The sequence below is a fragment of the Mycteria americana genome, chromosome 9, assembly GCF_035582795.1.
Source record: "Mycteria americana isolate JAX WOST 10 ecotype Jacksonville Zoo and Gardens chromosome 9, USCA_MyAme_1.0, whole genome shotgun sequence".
Classification (NCBI taxonomy): Eukaryota; Metazoa; Chordata; class Aves; order Ciconiiformes; family Ciconiidae; genus Mycteria; species Mycteria americana.
Genome location: NC_134373.1, coordinates 15,048,841 through 15,068,214, shown reverse-complemented (window position 1 = coordinate 15,068,214; position 19,374 = coordinate 15,048,841). Strand labels below are relative to the sequence as shown.

At 40.4% G+C, this 19,374-nt stretch overlaps 1 protein-coding gene across 3 annotated transcripts in view; it reads left to right on the top strand.

The window, feature by feature from the left end:
* The window catches only part of PARD3B (par-3 family cell polarity regulator beta), a 443,287-nt gene that overhangs the window by 385,993 nt on the left and 37,920 nt on the right, over positions 1-19,374 (top strand). For all 3 annotated transcript variants that reach the window (XR_012777023.1, XM_075511456.1, XM_075511455.1), the window contains one exon: positions 5,427-5,562. Coding sequence is in view for 2 of the 3 variants with exons in the window: in XM_075511456.1 (XP_075367571.1) it covers positions 5,427-5,562 (136 nt within the window). In the remaining variant the exon portion in view is untranslated. The remainder of the gene's footprint in view (positions 1-5,426; positions 5,563-19,374) is intronic.

Genomic DNA, 19,374 nt, shown 5'->3' with positions numbered 1-19,374 from the left:
CGGTTACTTGGGAAGACAAACGCCATCACTCCGAATCTCCCCCCCTTCCTTCTCCTTCCCGCAGCTTTCTATGCTGAGCATGACACCATATGGTATGGAATAGCCCTTTGGGCAGTTGGGGTCAGCTGTCCCAGCCGTGTCCCCTCCCAACTCCTTGTGCACCCCCAGCCTGCTCGCTGGTGGGGTGGGGTGAGAGGCAGAAAAGGCCTTGACTCTGTGTAAGCACTGCTCAGCAGGAACGAAAACATCCCTGTGTTTCAACACTGTTTCCAGCACAAATCCAAAATACAACACTATACCAGCTACTAGAAAGAAAATTAACTCTATCCCAGTCAAAACCAGGACTCATGCTCTGTTGGACTCCCTTACACTGTATATCTTTGCAGACCATTATGTTCCTTTCAGTACATAAAATTAGTTTTGTTTTATAGCAGATTGTGAGTGTAAGATTGTCCATTCTCTTGAGTCTGTGAACCACGTTTTGTCTTGGATTTGTTTGTTAATTGAAAATTCACTAAAAGAATCACTTTTCTTTTTCTTTTTCTTGTCTCTTTTTTTAACTTGGAAGCACCAGTTGTTTGTTTAGAGGCTGACAGTCAGCTGGGTGAAATCAGCGTTTGAAAGAAGTGGCTGGCAAAAAAGCCCTGTGCAATATTAATGTATTTAGGAAAACCACTGGAAACAAAATGTTTATTGCCTCTTTAAATGTATGTTTATATACAGCTTTAAGTGGTTCATCTTACTCTGTATGTGCAACACTTGTTTTTAATTTTGTATTATCTAGAGAGCTGCAGCAAGAAGTCACTAATTTAGAAAATGACATTTTTAACCTGAACGATTGAAATCCAGATTAGCAACTCAGAGGAAGAACAGAAGGGAGATTTTATTGTGCAAAACCTGAGCCATATGTATTAAATACTGAGGATGATGTTTTGATTCTTTGAGAAAAATAACTTGTCTGTCATATTGGATATGTAATGTTATTGCTATGGTGCTTGTTCATCTATCTCTTCAGAGATGATGGGATGAAATTTCACAGTCATATTTTACATAAGGTTAGAGATAGCTTGAAGCTAACTCTGTGCCAAATTACGGTTTCCTTTTTGTTTTGGGGTGCCTCTTCCAACTGTATCGGTTGAGCGGCTCTTTTGTAGCAGGTCCCTTTACAGTGGCAGTGGGCAAGGTGGAACCTGTATAGTGCCTCTGACAGATTCAGGCGCAGGGTGGAAGATGGTGATTGCGGGCGGCTGTTTACCTCCTCGGCAGTACAGCCCCAGCAGCGTGGGCTAGAACGCTCATGCAGACTTCTCCTTTTCTTTCTCCCAGGCTAGAAGAAAGCTTTGGTTGGTAAGGACTGTATCGAGCAAAACTACAGAATGGCTGACAGGAATGTGTTTTTTTCTCTTTTGAATGTTCATTTAAGATTATTTATTACTTTTTTTTTCTATTTCCCAAAAAAATCCTTGCAGTGTGTGCAGCTTATTCGAAGAACTGTTGAACTTCTTTTAAGATTGTTTGTGGCATGGGATTTTGGACAGGTTTTGTTACTGTTGTATGAAATCAGCATCTGAGTCTTTGCTAAACAATTTGTAAAGTTTCTCGGAGATTTTTCCCCCACCTAGACATTACTTAAAGCTTCCCCAGAAAGATTCAGGTTCTATCCCAGTATCAGCTGCTTCTGAACCAGTCTCCTTACATGTAGCACAATTTTAGGAAATCGTTCTGAAATCAATCGCAAAATGCAGAGTGGATGGGTCTCTTAGGGTCTTGTCGTGACAACGGAGAAGTCCATGGGTAGATTAAATGTTAGAGCCTGGGAACACGTGGTGGTGGAGGGGAATGGCTAATGTGTGGTTGCACAGTTCTCTGAAGAACGTGTAGCGCAGGGAGCCATGTCAGGGAAATGAGTTCTGCACAAAATTGTAGATGTGATGAGGACTGTAATATTTATATCTCCTCAAGGAGGGAGCACGACATTAAATGTAAAGCTACTGTAAAAGAAATCTGTCTGCTGTACTTACTGGGCTTGGTGAAAAGCTTCGGTAAGTCTCCTTAATATAAATTGACTTTGATTGGAGTATTGTTTTTATATTTCTTCTGTAAGTTCAGGTTCCTTTTCAGGATAAATAGTCATGTATCCGAAACATTTGAACTGGTATTCATCTGCTGTTTCCCTGTCTTGAGAACTGCTATCTGATCAAACCAATGTTTTTTAATTATGTATTTATAGGCAGATGGGAGAATAGTTTACAGTCAATGTATGATCTTCTCTGCAAATCTTGGAAAATTGTGTTGTGTTTTTTTTTTTAATATTGCCTTATCAGTTTCTTTTTTTTATTACTGATGACTTCATTCTGTTTGAATTCAATGCTTCAGTTTCTTTGGGGTAAACTAATAGATTATGTATGCGATATTTGCACAGTGCTGATTGAATTCATCTGGTGAGTTTGAATGTGGTTCATATATTCACATAATTGTCAGGAGCCAACTTTAAATTCAGAACTGTTTCATGAGCATTGCACAGGGCATCATATTCATCTCACATTACTCAGGAGTGGGTAAAACTTTCATGGTAAGCTAGACATGCAGCTCTTTCAAAAGCCAATGTCTTTTACATTTGTGCCTATAAACAGTGATGGAGGAAAAAAAAAAAAGAAGAGCTGTGGAGCGTCAACTGTTTCCTGCAAAAGTGAAGCTGATGTACTGACCGACCCTCTTTCAACCTGTTCCCCTCACCTTTCTAACAAAGTCTGAACCTGCTGGCCATTTTTGACCAGACTTGATAAGTGATTCGATGTTCAAAAGGTACCGGATCACTAAGTTTCGTGAAAATAAGCAGCCTGCTAGAGAGGCCCAGACAAATGCCCTTGCTGGGGAGAAAGGCTGCAGTGTGAACTCAGTCCCATTATCGGACACCAGAGAACCCACAGGAGAGAAGCACAGGAAATCAGACTTCATGGAGCTGCTTGTTTCCACAGAGATTATGCTTGTATTTTCACACTAATCCAGATGGATAACTTTCCATGTGCTGCTATCTTTCATTCAAACGTTCCTACTCATTCTCATGGTTAGGGTTTGTACTTTAATACGGCGTGGCAGAGATTTGCCAAAGAACAAGCTGTCAGGCCCAGTCTTTTAATGTATATAACCAGCTTGATCTCTGCAGCACCTACTTCCCCTTGCTGGCTAGATGGCTTTAAGCAGAAGGAAGTTCACCTACAGGCGATCTGCAGCAAATGGAGCACAGGCTGCTGTTACTGCCTCTTACAATATAAATCTCAGATTTCATTTAAAACAGGAAAAAAACCCCTGTATGGTATTTTCAGATTACCTCTTCAGCCAAAATACCTGGAGGTAGAAAGTGGATACGTGGCCATTAGGCCACTGGTGACAGGGGCTAATACAGTTTGCAGAGAGCTGCAGGGAGCCAGATTGGCCAGAATCAAACTAGACCCATTGCCTGTATTTCAACGTTTCCCTCTCTTAGCTAGTGCTGCTTTGGGTAATGATGATGGCAAAGCAACAGGGATAACACTTTGGGCCTTATCTGTATGTTGGCAGCCCTAATTAAACGCTTTATCTGTATTCACCAGTAAAGTCAGGGGATTTCACAGGTATTGTATTGCTCATGAGCTGTGGACCAAGCTTCACTGTTCTAAGTGATAGCCCCCGTTAGCTAGTCCTCAATTCCAGTGTTTTGCAAACTGGAAATGGTTCTCCACTATTTGACAAGAATTCATGCAAGGAACAGAGGCACTTATCTGTGGAAGGAGTCAAGGGGAAAAGGGAATGTATTTTTTTTTTTTCCTCAATAGTCCAGAGAGTTTGTGCAAGCTTTCTGCACTGTCTTGGCAGATCATGAGAAAAATTTTGTATGCTCTGGAAGAGTTTGGTGAATCAGGCAGAGAAGCTTGAAACCGCTGGGACTTCGTAGAGTAGAGGGGCTGGATAACTTAAGATCCAGGGAAGGCAAGCAACGCAAGTGTTTGATTTTTCATGGAAACATACTGATGCTGCAAGTAAACATTCCCAATCCTGGCTGCATATTCAGTTGCATTTGCACTCTATGTGGAATTTCCCTTCATTGGTAATTAATTTCCAACCAATCTAGATTGCTATTAGATAGTAGAAACTACTTATTATTGAATTGATGGGTTTATGTGCAATCTTTTGTATGTGCTTTCCAAATTTGCTATGCAAATGCTATAAAAGGCTTCCCTAGATTCTGGCGTACTCATAGTGGAGTGCAGTGCGACAAGATGCTCCACAGAGTTCTGTGCTCATGTGAATAAATCTGTATCTCTATAGCCCGTTGTTGGTGAGGCAGAGTTAAGGTTGCAGATTAAGAGAATACATGATGATGTGCTGCAATAACAATGGTCTGAGTTTAGGAGCGGCCACAAATAAATTCTACAACAATTCCCTATGAATGCCAGTAAATGCTACTGAGCCATACAGTCAGTATTCACCCCAGTGCTGACTAGAGCAGGGCTGGAAATAGCTGCAGGAAACTTAATTTATTCATTTTCAATGTGGCTATATTTTTTTTAATTCTTAGGCATTTTCAGGATATTTTTTTTTTTTAATCCTTCCAGGTATAGCTTGGGCTTCCACAGTTGTACGTGTCCAGCTGTAAGGTTTTGGAAGGCTCCCCAGGGTCAAAATCCGCAAAGACAGGGATGTGTTTAACTTGACAAACTAAGCAACTCCACTAGCTGTACCACAGCAGTTAGCAGTGTATGCAGTTCAGCATACAAGTGAGTCTTTGTGGATTACGAAGTGGATTACTGTTTATTTACCACTTTAAAAAAATGGTGTCAAGATTTAATAGTGTGCTTTTCCATCTCTTTTGCCTCCCCTGTATTTTCATGGCTGATGTTTTAGTTCTTTGTATAATTGGGAGGGAGGCTGTTTTTTATGTAATAAAACTTCTTTCTGTGCTTTCTTTTCTGTGCTTCTATTCTTTACCTTGAAAAAATGTAATTTTAGGGAAATTCCACATTTAGCGTGGGAGCAAAAAGAAACTTTTTTCTGGCAGCTTATCATCATCATCATCATTATTATTAAAATATGATAGCCATTTATAGCTGCTCATTGGAATGTTAAAAGTTTCCTTGTGCTCCCCCATCTGTCTGCATCCATCTGTTGTCTCTTGTCTTATACTGGAATTGTTAAGTTCTTTGGACAGGGACAGCCTTTTTTATAAATTGGGATCAAGTTCACAATTAGCAGCTTTATTAATACAAGAAAGCAAAAATAAGGGTGATATGGGCCAGTGGGCACTATGCAAGTCAGGAGAATCAGACGTGCATAATCCGTTTGTCTCAGGTGTGGCAATTCTGTGTGTATGCTCATGTGGGTACCTGGTCAGTGTTAGATAGGTGTGTACATATCATGTTTTATTTAGCATTTTTTATCTTTCTCAGTGGCTGCACAGGTGGTGGGAATGCTGATCGTATCCAGAAGTTACGGAAGGAGTACCATCAGGCCAGGCGAGAAGGCTTACCTTTCTACGAGGATGACGAAGGAAGAACACAGCCGTCCGATTACGACCAGCGTTGGGTAGGTCCACAATGTGATGCAAAGTGCTTTTGCAGCGTTCCAGGCTAGCAGAAGGTGCTGATTTGTCTGTGTTTTCCAGAAATCCTGTGTCAGCTTAACATGGATTTGGGGGGTTTGTAGAAATGGAGAAATCCTTAATGCCAGCCCACCAAAGAAAACATTAATAACATGAAAACTTCACTAAAAATAACTTGTCTGTTCACTGCGTGTGATTTAGGCCCAGGTTTCCTCTCTTTAGGCCCAAGATACGCAGTCATTGCCGAGCTTTGTCACATGTGGTAGCATCAAGGCTTTTCAGCAGGATTTATGGTACTCTGGCAGTTTGGGTTAACGAGAGCGTTAGAAGAGCAGACTCTCACTGTGCTTAAGCTGCAAAGTGAGAGGGAGGAAATGGAGACGTCTGCTCCTGCCCTTCCTTCTGCACACTGGGCAGTAGCAATCTGGCCACGATACATCCTCAGTAACTTTTATAAAGTGAAAAATGGAATAATTTGCTGCTCTCCCATCAAAGGATCCTAAAATATTCTACCAACACTATAGAACCGTTACAGACATGCTGTATTCTTTATTTTACATTTAGGAGTCACACTACGCAGAGACATATTATCTACCCCACGACCGAAGAGTAACCTATGGTAGAACCAGAGATTAAATAAAGAGTGCCAGATTTTTGAATGTGTTAAATAAATGCAACAGCTATAGTCTATGGGATCACAACTGTGGCACTCAAGAGCTCCACCTGAGCAGGTTTCAGAGTTGGACTCTCTCTCTTTAGAAGTAATTATAATCAACCAGCATTCAAAAATGTAACTTTGATAAGATGCAATTTATGCTAAATTTCAAATTTTAGTTTAAAAAGAGACAGAATTATGTTAAAATCTTAAGAATATAAATACACCTGAAATTTGAACTAACATTGTTGGTTTTAATGTCCTCCAAACTATCAGTGTGAACGCTGAAGTGAAATCTTCAATGATTGGGGTTGTAGTCCAAAAAACTCCTGTGCGAGACTAGACGTTACTGCAATCACAGAGAGATAGTGTTAAAAGGGGTGGTTTTACATAAATTATCATATATATTTGTTCATTAACCCAAAAAATGTTGTTGTATATATTATTCTGATTCAGTTACCAAAAGTGTCACCTTCAGCAAAATAATTCTTTCATTAGAGCAGTTAACTTTAATCTACTGCCTTAAATTTTATGACCCAAATTTGGGAATCTATGGAGCTGCCATTCTTCTTCTGAATAGCTTTTGTAAACTAAAATGAGAATATGCATCCAATGTGTCTTTCTGTTGAAATTGTGTGACATGTTAAGTGTCCTGACAAAGGCCCCAGACTGGGCCAGTGGTACCTCTTCAGCAGCCTGAGGATTTCTACTTCTTATCTGAAACTGATAAAGCTTTATTAATCCTCAGAGGAGGTTGAAATTTATGGTCCAGTGTAGTTTCCTAAGGTTCATAAAGGTTTCTTCTAGGTAATCCTTTTTAAACCTTTCCTATTAGCTATAATGCCCAGAGATTACTGATTTCCTAAGCTTTGCTTTTCCTGTGAGGCAAGTTGTCTTTAATCAGAGCACCTGAAAGGGAGCTTTAAGTATCTCAATCTTGAACTGATTAATAATAGTGGCACCAGGATTGTTTCTTTTTGTCCTTCCAATGCAGTATATTTTTAAATGTTTTTGTTGTGAGGAATGGCAGTCTGCTCAAAAATCAGAGTTTACCTTGAGGGCTTTAATACTCTGAAGTTTGTTGCTGCAACAGTTCCTCTTGTTGAAGTGGTTTACAAATTTCAAAGACTTCTGGTCTCTTCACTGCAACAATATCATCCATTGATCCATTCAGCCTTGCTTTCATAGGCACTGTCTTTCAGTCTGGAAAATACTGTGGCCCCAGCTTGCTCTCTTTTGACTCCTGGCTGAAATTTCTATTCTGACATGTAGTTTTACCCTTAAAATACATATGTTACATCAATCCATTCAGACAGAAAAGAAGAAACAAAAATAGAATCAAAATACTAAAAAGAAAACAAATGTCTCAAAGCATCTTGCCAGGAGAGTCCTCAAGATATTTTATAAGCAATGTAATCTTTCCCACCTCGGGCTGCTGACCCTCAGCAGTACTGTGGTAAGACAGATTGAACAACAGCTGATTTTTTCCACCTTTACTCATCAGTGAAGAGACATGCTGATGACTAATTGCATAATTGTAAATAAATAAAAACTTACTCTAATCTTCAGGATGTCAGGTCTTTCTTTAAAGAGTCGACAGACAGCTGAGGAGGAGGAAAACCTTCTGGTATAAGTTTTCTTCCTTCCCACAGGAGGTTGTGGCACCAGGGAAGCTGCAGCTGGAAAGGAGATGCTGGGTCTCCCTGTGTATTTTTAATACTCAATTAGTTCTTTCTATGCTTTTGTCAGTCAGCTGTTTTACCTAAGCCAGCTTTCCTGTAAGATGTCTTTCTAATGTACAGCAGCTGCTGTAATCACTTCCCACCATCTCATGAAACGTGCAGATAAGTTGGGAAATAACAGAGGATAATCTGAGAAGACACTATCCCGTCGCAAATCAACGGCCGCAAATCAAATGGACCCTGGGTCTTGTCCTCCAAAAAAGTATCTGAAAACTCATGAGGCAAATTTCTATCTGATAAAGCTGACATTGACAAGTGGCCTTTAGCTGACACTGTAATGGGACAGAATTTCTAACAGAAGGGGTATTTCTAACAATCTACTTTTTTTAAAGTGGGATAAATCAAGTTAAAGTGCAGAGCCGGCTGAAAAGCTAGCATTGTAAGGGAAAATGATCTCATGACAGGCAATTGGGATCCATAAATGTTTTAAAAATAAGGTCAAAAATTCATTTTAAATAGGCCTGCTATTCTCTCATCATCCATTCCTCCCCCCTGCATCCATTTTCCAGTTCTCCTCTGGTCTTCTCATCTGTTGCTGGATGAATTTTTTGCTCTCTTGCGCCTTCATTCTGCTCTCCCTTCCCCACAGTCTGTTCTTTTTCTTTTTGTAAGTAACTGAATAATTCAGTTTAGTGTGTCTCCATAAACAGACACACGTATATAGCACTGTCTGTGCTATAGAGCCAGGTCCTTTGAAATTCTTTTCCAGTTCCTTTGTGCTTTGGTTTGTTGTTGAGCTTTGCATCCTTTGGACTCCTCCCTGCCCCTGGCACCCCCCTTTCAGGTTTATAACTAGGGTAAATGATAAGCCAAATTCTATAGGGTGGATCACAAGGCTTAAAGTAAACCTCAGCTAGTTAACCAAAGGACAGGCTGATGATAAGTATAAATATTGTCTAGGAAAATGAATGCCTGTTGTTGTCAGTGTAATGTGAGATTACCCTAAAATTTTCTGATGGCTAGGGTGTATTGGGAAGTATCAGCGCAAGACAGAGTTTAGGCATGTGCATACATACTCATGTCTTAGTGGGACATCAGATAGTAAAAGCGCTCATGAACATACCCTATACAAACCTAATCTGGCTCTACAGAGAGAGGCAGAGTATGTTTATGTCGTATTATCATATACTGCAGTATCAGTCAGAACCTGAGAGTGCTATGTAAGCAATAAGCTGCAAGAACTTATACAGTCTCCCTAGGAGTTGGAGGGCTTTTTCATGGGGCACTCTTTTTCAGGGCTTTAGAGTCACAGACTAATAACAGATGATGAGAAGCAGAGAAGGAGCTGTCAAGACAAAGCCATGAAGTTACCATCTGCACTTGTATTTAGGGGCATTTAAATAATGAGGAATTAATCATCTATTTGAGGATTTACTTGGATTGTCTTACAGACTTTGTACAAATCCAGTTACTTAAAACATCAATTCTTTCCTTCAGGGTGGCAGTAAATCCTTGAAACTTTATCTTTTTTTAATGTATGTTCAAGAATTGCGTGTAACGCCGGCCACATTGCAAATACTTCTTCACCTGTTAGTGATCACCTTAGCTTCACTGTACCAAACCTTATGTTAAGTGGTTCTAAAAGCCATTTTCTTATTTGCAGATCAGATTTGCAAGCTGATAAATAACCTAAAGAGATAAGAAAACCTGTTTCTGGATACTAGCTGTGAACATTTCGATTGAAACAAATCTATAATGTACTGAGTTTTGTCAGTTCCCAGTTGAGAGGATGAAAGAAGAATCATGCCTGTCTGTGTTAAAGGCCAAGTACTTTATTGTGTGCCTGGCAGGGATCCAAGCCTAAAAATCAACCAGGACAAAAAAAGGAGCGTTAAGAACTGCATTATTTTTCCATAACGTGTCAAAGGGTTCTACGCTTACTTCAGGATGAATAAGGAGCTGTTTGTACTTTTCATGATCAATTAATTCCAGGTTCAAGATGTTGCATTTCAAATAGGTTAGGTTCCTGAAACGCACAGACGTTTGTGTTGGACCATGGTTAGAAACCAAAATTCCAACTTCTAGAATAATAACATTCCTGTCTTCTAGCGCAATGGAAGAAGCTGACGATTTTATGTACTATGTGAAACCATATAGCAGAAACTGCTGTGAATTCCAGACTTTCTGAGCCCACAGACTATTAGTAGAAAACATTGAATTTAAAAAAAAAAAAAAAAGACAGTAACTTACTTAGAGCATAGCTGCTTTGAAAACTATGGATCGGAAGTATTTCTGTATATGTTATTAAAATATTAATTAAGAGAGTATGTAAAACATTTTATTAGGATGTATTATTAACTTGCTAATCAAGAACTTTTTGTGGTCACTACTTATCTCTGTATAATGAAGGTTTCAGATTGGGGTGTATTCTAAAGAGCTGTTCAAACTAAGCAGAAAGATTTTGAAATTTACAGGCTGGCTTTTGGGGGTAGGTTTGGGGGGAAATTATTTTGGAGAAATCCCTGCCAAACCTCATGTGAAAAATAAACTATTCCAAATGGCACATGCAAGGAGAGCCAAATTCAATTCCATTAATACTAGTAATAAGGAGTGACTCTTATAACTTGTTTGGAGTCGTTCCTACTTACATAAAGGTTGAATTTGGCATAGATTATCTGAGCCAGAGGGGAGTCTGAAATGCTCATGTCTTCATGCTAACACTATGTACACACTCTTATTTACCAAGGGAAACAGTTCTGGTGCCATATGTCATCTTATCAAAGCCCACTGGTGCTGTTTATGCCCTATAATATTATGTGAATTCCAGAAATACATCATGCCATCTATTCCACAAAGTACATTGTCACACAGCTGCTTTCTGTTGTATTTCAGCACAGGGGGGTGATTCTGAGGAGGACAAACACTAAGCATTTCTCTTACTTCATACAAGTAGTTGAAGGAAATCAGATAAAAACATGCAGTGCTGCCGAGCTGTGGCCGTCCTTGCAGGCTGGCAGCACTGAGAGGTTCCACATTAACACATGTGCCAGCAGTCGTGTCCCTTGCAGTTAGGAGAGGTTCTTCTGATGTTGCCCAAATGGAGAACATGAGTGGGGCATCACGGAGATCATGACAGCTGCCACAGATCATGTTGATACGATATGAAGGGCCCTACAGGTTTTCTGTTGTGTATATTTTTCCTAATTTGCCAATAAGTTTAGGGAGGCAAGAAACAAACCTCTGACTGGTAATTATATTGATGAGGGGAGTTTGTGAACAGGTAATCCATGCTGTGTAGTATGCTGAATAGTTACTGCATTTGTGCACATGGACAAGCCACAGCTCTGCAGCTTTTATCCTTTGGGGCACAGCTGAACCGGCACAGAAATAGCCTTTTCGGAGCTAGGCTGTAATCTGGCTTCACTGCAGTTCTGAGTAGCACGGTAACTGAGTCTTTGCAGTTTGCTTTGGTTTTGGCAAGCTTCTGCCAGGATAGGCTTTAACAGTTTTCTGCCTACTTGTTGATCGCTCCACACATAGGTGACTGTGTGGCCACTTTCCCTGAGCATGTGTGCACACTCTGTAAAACCTCGGGCCAGCATCACGCAGGGAAGGTGGAAGAGGGTTGAGATTTTAACACCAAGCTTTCGCTTGTGGGGTTGCTAAAGCTAATACTTTGCACTTTGAACCTTCCCTTACCCTCAGTGATACGTACTTCTCCGTGACAGCTTGGTCCCGACCCCTAGCAAGTCAGTGCCCCACATACCGTAGAATCAAATACAGCTGCTCAGGGGTCTGACTACAAGGAGGGAAAAAACGTGGGTTTCCTTTTAAAATTGACCTCCTCTTCCTCAGGCCATTGGTAAGAGGCCTGCTTCAACTTCTGGAAAGGGGCCCCAGTTACAACAACGCTCATTTTTTAATCACGGGACAAGTCTGTAATGCCATTGAAATTCATGTCTGAAGCTAAGCATGCACTTAGGTATTTATTAGATCAGGCCTGAAACTGGGCCTCAAACTTGACCCCTTCCTAGGCACAAGCTTTTGCCTTTACTACCAGGTATCTGGTGCATTTATCAAATAGATGCTGACACAGGTGACTTCTTTTTGAATTCTCACAGCTTAATCTCTCTGGGTTATGTTCTTGTTCAGTGTGTTGCTGATTAAAAAGAAATCTCTTCCCTAAAAAATATCCATGATCCAAAGAGTTGCCTAGCTACTCTTGTCCCAGACAGCACCCTGTTTCCTAAAGATGCTGGTCACTGTCCAGCTCTGCCTGCTAGGGATAACGTCCCGCTAAAACAGATAGCAGTTTTGACAAAGGACTGCAAAATTTGTCCATTTAACATAATGGAAAGCAGAATGACCTCAGTGAGGCAAACGGCAACGGTTGCCCAGCGTGTGCAGAACAGGGTCGAGCTTGAAAGAAGCTGGGTCAAGCAATACAACTGTGTCATTGAGGCTGTTACAGAGTACAGATCTTTTATTTGTTATAGTTAAGTATGTGACAGAAGCCAACTGAAATAATGGACTTTTGATTACTTTTGATTTCTGGATTGAGTTCTTCTATTGTATATCTATGCAGCACTTCTCATTATTGCAGCACAAGATCTGAGGTGGAGGTCTTGGGTCTTCTTGAGTTTTGCTGAAGTTCCTCGCTGCAAAATGCATTAGCAGAACTGCTTGTTAAATTTCATCCTGGGTGCAGTTTCAGCAGTCAGGGTGTCAGTGCTCTGGCTACATTGTTGTCTTGCAGTTAAAAAACACTAAAAAGTTCAAGATTTCTTCACAGCCAAGGTGTGAAAAGTAATTAGAATGTATCACTGGGTGCTGGGTATGAGCAATTATCTGTGAATATATAAAGGCTCTATTTTTCTCAACAAACAGGTGACATTGTTATAATTATTTAAAATGAAAAAGAAAGTCACTGACTCAGACATGGAGAGATTGCGCGGATAACTTTATTAGTTCCCAGTCTAAGGTCTGTAGTGCAGATGCTAATCTAATATCAAGACTGCATTAAAATAAAGTACAAAATATGGGAAAAGACAACTCCTTTTACCCTGTAAGGCTGGTGCTGTACATGAGTTTGGCTTTTCTGCTCAAGGCCAGCTTTTTTCAACTTTCAACCTCAACTCTGGCTGTTAAAGAACACTTGGAAAAAGGAGCGCTAGCGCCTTCTTTCTTGCTCAATATGGGCTCCAACTGGAACACATTCCTTCTGTCGAATGTGCTGAGTCTTGAGAAGTTCTGCAAAAGTTAGTAATCAATTTCATTTTTATTTGCATTTGGTTTTTTAAACCTTCTTCAATGTTCTTGCTTTGTTTAGTAAATTGAATTTGTAAGCAGGAATTTCCCAATGCAGAAGGGAGTCTGATTAAATACTGAGTGTGTGCAACCTAATCTGATGGGTTGATTTTGATTTGATTTTTTCTTTTAGTGTTTTTGAGACACTTGCTGTGCAACTGTATTTATTAACAGTAAGAAACCAAGAGCGACAAATACTGTGGTTTTGCTGCTTTTTCCTCATCAAATGGCCTGGCTGCTGTGTTAAGTGTCATGTTGCCCTATATTAAGTAGAGCCATTCCAGCTGAGCTGTATGTCATAAGTCCCGTATGATAGGAGATATCGAGTCTTCTGTAATCCAGATGATATTGGGTTGTCTGTCTTCCAAGCAGAAATATGAGTTCTGGCCCTTCTGCCTCCAAGTGGGTCCTGCTATTCAAGGCAGATGATATGTGAATAATCCAGTGTCCCAGAGAAGCATAGATTTCATAAAGTAGCATATCAAATTCAGCATGAATTTTGTGAATGCATACAGCTGAGCAAGAGGACAAATAACTGGCATCTCTTCTAAAATGCAGTCTGGTCACCAGTTGTAAGATTTTTCTGGGTTTAGTCCGTTTGTCTGTTTTCTTGATAGGCTGGAAGGGATGATTGTCAAAATTACTATTGCAAATAATGCACTCTGGTGTTAGGAAGACCAGTGCTGCACGTGGCAACAAATAATGGCAGTGGCTCTCAAGGAACACGGACCCTGGGGAAGCCTGGACCGGGTGTCTGCTTTACACCATCAGGTATTCCAAGAAAAGTCAGAGTAGCAGATACCTAGAGTGAAATTATGACTTTGAAGTTATGATATAACTCAAAACAAAGTGAGCAAATTGGGGTTCTGAGGAAATCCAAAAGTTTCCGGTATTGCAGTAAGCACAGTTATATCAAATTGTATTCTATACTTCATAATTTGATCATAACTCCTTCAAGATAAGGTAAAAATTTATAATTTGAAATACATGCCTGTGCCTTCCATCCCTGGTCTGCCATCATCAAAACAAAGTCATTCTGACAATCTAAATTCAATCTTTCCTGTGGAATGATTATCGGGGAGTTTAGCAAAATACTGTCTAGTGGTACCCACCAGTGGATCAGTATTAACATTTACATTTGCATTTGAAGCTAATTTTCAAAGTATTTCTCTTAATTTGCTAGGAAGATACCTGTCAAGTTAGCAATTAAACTGTAATTTGGTCACTGAGGTGTTTACACGGATTAATAGATCTCTCTCTTAAGCGTATGCTCCTGGGTTCGAAATAATAGCTATACTGCGTGGTAGCATGACCCCACTTGAGTTTCACACACACATGCACAAAATCAAATTCCATCACATTTTAATGCAAATTTTACCTTTGCAAATGACGGCCTGAAAAGAATGAGTTTCCATGGTAACCTTAGGGAACACATAACCTGTTTATCATAACTCCTCCATGAAGCAAGACAGGGGGTGGGGAACAAGCTTTGATGTCAGCTATATTTTTCTGTAGAGAGCATTCTGCTGTAGCACGTATAGAGTATTTACCAAAATGCTCCCGTACTGTCCTAAATAAACTTCCTTCCCTTTCTTAGAAACAGCAGTCATATGGAATAACATAGGAGGGAACTGCAACAGGCACTATTCAAAACCATTACCTGACCTTTCAGCTCCTGTCTATAGTTTGACAACTAGGTCAACGCTTTGAAAGGCCAATCACAAATTAATACTTAAAACAGATCTCTTCCATCACTTTCCCTCTCCTTGCTTTCCCTCCATGCTTTACGTTTGGCCCTCAGGTATCCCTGCTGCCTTTCAAAGGCACTTTAAGTTTTTTGTTGTCTTGTTCTTCCACTTCACTGCTGAAAGTAGTTTGAAAAGTGCCTTGAAATATCTCTGAACTCCTACATTGTGGAGCTACCACAGAAAAGAATATATTGATTATACTTCACATTCAGTGCTGACTTTCAGAGTTGAGGTGATGGCTTCTGGAGCTGCCATTAGTGAGGAGTGAGTTTGATGGCTGCAAGCATCTGCAAGGTTGTATTTTTGCTGCAGATGCACAACAACTCCTGGCTAAAGGAAGGCATGCCTGCAACATTTTTTTAAGGTCATTAGGAGTAAGGAACAGATGTTGAGGTTTTTCAGAATGCTGCTTTGAAGTGCCATTTAGGAGTCAACTGACAAGACTGACCCTATAGGCAGTGATTTTTGGGACTGGAACACAGAGGAACCATTGCCCACAGTTACCCATCTGGTATCCATCTGGTACCAGCAAACAACAGACAGTACCAAATCACAGAGAAACTGTACCAACTGCTAAATTGGTATCAGCAAGCAAGGAAGGTCGCCACCCAACAGCAGTTGCAAGCAGGAGAAACAATGTCTGTAACATTTACAGACTGGTATCTGAAGATCCGGAGGAACCTGATGCCATAGCATATGGAAAGCAGTTCCTCTCTCTAAGCCTGCTTATGCTGATGTTGTTTGCTCAGTATTAATCCAGGTTTTGGGGTTTTTTTTGTTGTTAACCATATTGAGTTTGCAGCATGGAGAGCCTTTGTCATGATGCCATTGAGAGAGCGCCTCTCTTTAGTGGCATCTATGTTTAACAGGATTAAGGTGGATTTAATACCCTGAGCTACAGACTAACCATTCAAATTCTAGGAGTACTGTTCCAGAGCGGTGTCAAATCACAATGGAAGGAGTTGAGGTTAACTTTTAACTTCGTGACGATTTACTCTTTGCTGTTTTTCTTTGATGTGAAGTATTCTTGGGGAGAGCTGTGGCAGGGGGTTGTTTCCCAGTTTTATTGCCATCTTCCTCTTCTTCCCTTTGTTCATTTTCCCCCTTCTTCCTCCTTTTCTTCTCTTGAAGCAGTGTGCTGGTTTGTACAGTAGCTAAGTGTTTAGAATGTAATAATACAACAGTGAGAGATTTACTGCCTCTAGGCGCTACCCCTTCCACTCTTGAGGACCTCCAGCAAGGCATGATTTTATAGACAATGAAAGGCTCGCTCTCCCCTGTGAAGCCGCCTGCCTGCAGGAAGCTTTTCACTGTCTATTTCCACTACTTGCTCTGCAATTTAGTTCCATGCCCTGCTATTTCCCCCTTCCCTCCCTCTTTCCTTCCCTGACATACACATGCATATACCCCCCACGTACACATTCAGCACCAACACCAGATGTAGGTAGATACGGCAAAATAGCATTATCTCAATGTGTGCTTTAAAAACCTCAAAAATACACCAAACATTTTCATTCTGCCATCCTCATCATAAATGGAAATATTGATTGGTCCCCTGTTTGCTTTCCAGGTACTGACACTGTCATTTCATTTTCTCTAAAAAGAACACAAGCTCATAGCTGGGCTGCAAAGCATGGCCATTACACCCTGGCATTGGTGCCAAGAACTCTGCTGACTTAGCTAGAGAAAGATGCTGAAAGCCCCTGACTTTGAGAGAAAATTCAATTCAATTTACTTCATACAGTGTCTCTCATGAAGTATTTCAAAATGCCTTATATCAGGAGATAACATAATGAGAAAATGCTTTAGAGAACTGGGTATTCAGATGGCAAGACAAAATGATGCACAACAATAAACTGGAGTAAAAGAAAAGACGACTGTCATTTAAAAGCAGTAATCATCTGGATAAGTAGTCTTGTAAACTAATTACAGTGAGAAGAGAAGCAAAGAATGCAAGACTGGGAGGAACAAGAAGCAGCTTAGTTTCAAACAGGCTAAGGCAGAGGACTGGTTTCATGGGGAGGAAGGAGTCGTGCACAGTATTGTACAACAGCTACAGGAGAGCTGCTTTAGGAATGTATTCACATGTATGTATTATGTATGCTGTATATCGCATCACAAGTGTATCTCAGTGACAAGTTAAGTTATTCTCTCTGGTGGCTGGGAAGAGATTAATTACATTGGCCTGATTCAGTGGAAGAGCAATTGAAATGCCCCCTTGTAGCTGGGAAGAATCAATGCTGATGGGTGCTGAGGTTTTTTTGTTTTGCTGCTTTTAAGTTTTGCTCTCAGCTCAAGGGCCTCTGTTTGCCTCTACTCTGAGAACAGGTTTGTGAGTGAGGGTGTCGCAAATCTGGTGCTCATTAAAGACAATTAAGAGGTAGAATTAACCAAAACATGTTACACGACTAATGGAAAAAGAAGCCACCCACAGAGACGGACACAGGCCAGGAAATGATCTCATTTTGCATGGTCACAGGAAACCATAGTCCTCCAGCACCAGGGATCGGGGGATCGTGGAGCTAGGGTTCAGAAAGCAGAATATTATCTTTGTGGGGCTGTGCAAAAACACTTTGCAGTTTTGGCTTCACCTCCGTCTTTGCTATTTTCTCTCTACTCGGCGTTGCAAGATACAGCAAATGCTGAGAGCTTGTTTTCTACTAAGCTAAGGCAATTGCCATGTTTTTAAACTGTTATGGGAACAGCCTGTTTCCCTTTTAAAGTTCCCATCTGTGTTTGTATTTCCCTCAGTCTATTGCCTTTATAGAGAATTTTCCGCTCTCTCTAAATCTAAACCATTAGTTTCACCTCCTTGAACAAGAGGTAGGAGGAAAAGTAAATCCTGAGATAATCAGCCCTGCTTAATTCCAGCATGGAGCACTGCCGTCATCAGTGTTCATTGCATAGGGAGAAGGGACAATGACTGTAAGTATGTACCTTTGTGTGTGTGTGCGTGTATATATGTGTATGTATGTGTATAGAGAGAGAGACAGAAGGGGAGCATTTAATTGCCTAGCAATCTGACCGACCAAGTAGTGTTCTGATTGCATACAGCTGATTTTCTAAGTGAAAATTTTTCAAAACTACTCACCAGCAAAACCAAGATCATCAGTGACTCTGGAGTGTGCGTCTGTGTTTCTTACAGGGAAGAGGAAGGATGGTTTGATTACTGTCTCTTTTTTCCTTTAGACAAGGATGTTTTTCTCACCCAAGGGAAATGCATTCTAGCAGCATGAACATAACTATTAATCAACACTTAAGCAATAATCAGTGAATGAAAAATGATGACCAGAAACTGAAAATGTACTTGCATAGCTACTTTGGCGCTTTTCCTTTGAGATCATGCCCTTGCATTTTAACATGAACAATTCTTACAAAATTAGTGGTGATATATTCCAAAGGCGGTGATTTAAAAAGCCAGTACTTATTTTTCACTTTAAAAAAAAAAACACTAACAGTGAATGATACATTAAGATCTGCATAAGTAATGTTATAAAGCTACCTCAATAGTCTCGGAGAAAGATCCTCAATTGATGTGAACCAGTAATATCTTATGGGGTTACTTCGGAGATGGAGATGCCGAGATCATCATCACTAGAATGCTGTGTTCAAATGTGTGAAGACGTGTTCAGGATACAGAGATACAAATGTTTTTCCCGTGTATTTTCACCCAAAAAGGAGATACAGCCACTGAGAGATGCAGGTGTATGTCAGTTTTGGGAATGCCTCCAAGAAGAATCAAATGCTATTGAAATTAAAACAAACCACCCTCATCAGTATTTAGCATGCTTACCTGAATCAGGGCCAAGGTATGTGGTAGCACCCAGCAGAAACCAAGGCTGTGAGACTCCACTAGGAGCGCAGTAATACCTTCCTTTAGCTCTTCAAGATGTTTTTTGACAAACTTAGTCGCAGTTCAATAGCATCAAGTGTTCTTTGGAATAATTTCAAAACCAGACTAGTATACGATGCTTAAAGTGAGCGTGTGCTTAACAAAAAGAAGGCTCAACACTCCCTGTGACTGAGCCCAGAAAACAGAACTTGAAGAGTCTACAAGATTATGACTTTGTGATTGGGCTGTGAACAGGCACCTATAGCCATCTGTTGATTCACCTTCCCAAATTATTTACCCTGTATTTTCTGTTGACAAGAAAATAAAAAAGTTTAAATTAGTTGCCAGACTACCCAAAACAAACTTTGAAGGCATCAGACCATGATTTGAGAACCTCTAACTATTACACTCCCAAGATGTCTGTGAAACGGAGCGGGAACGGAAACGCAAGGTTTCTCAGGACCTGCTGGGAAGATGCTGCTTCCTTCCTTATTCTGGAAAACTGTCCGACGAGCAAGTTTGTAAGAGGGAAGTTGGAAGTTCTCTCTCTCCAGTGGTGGAGGTGGTTTTGA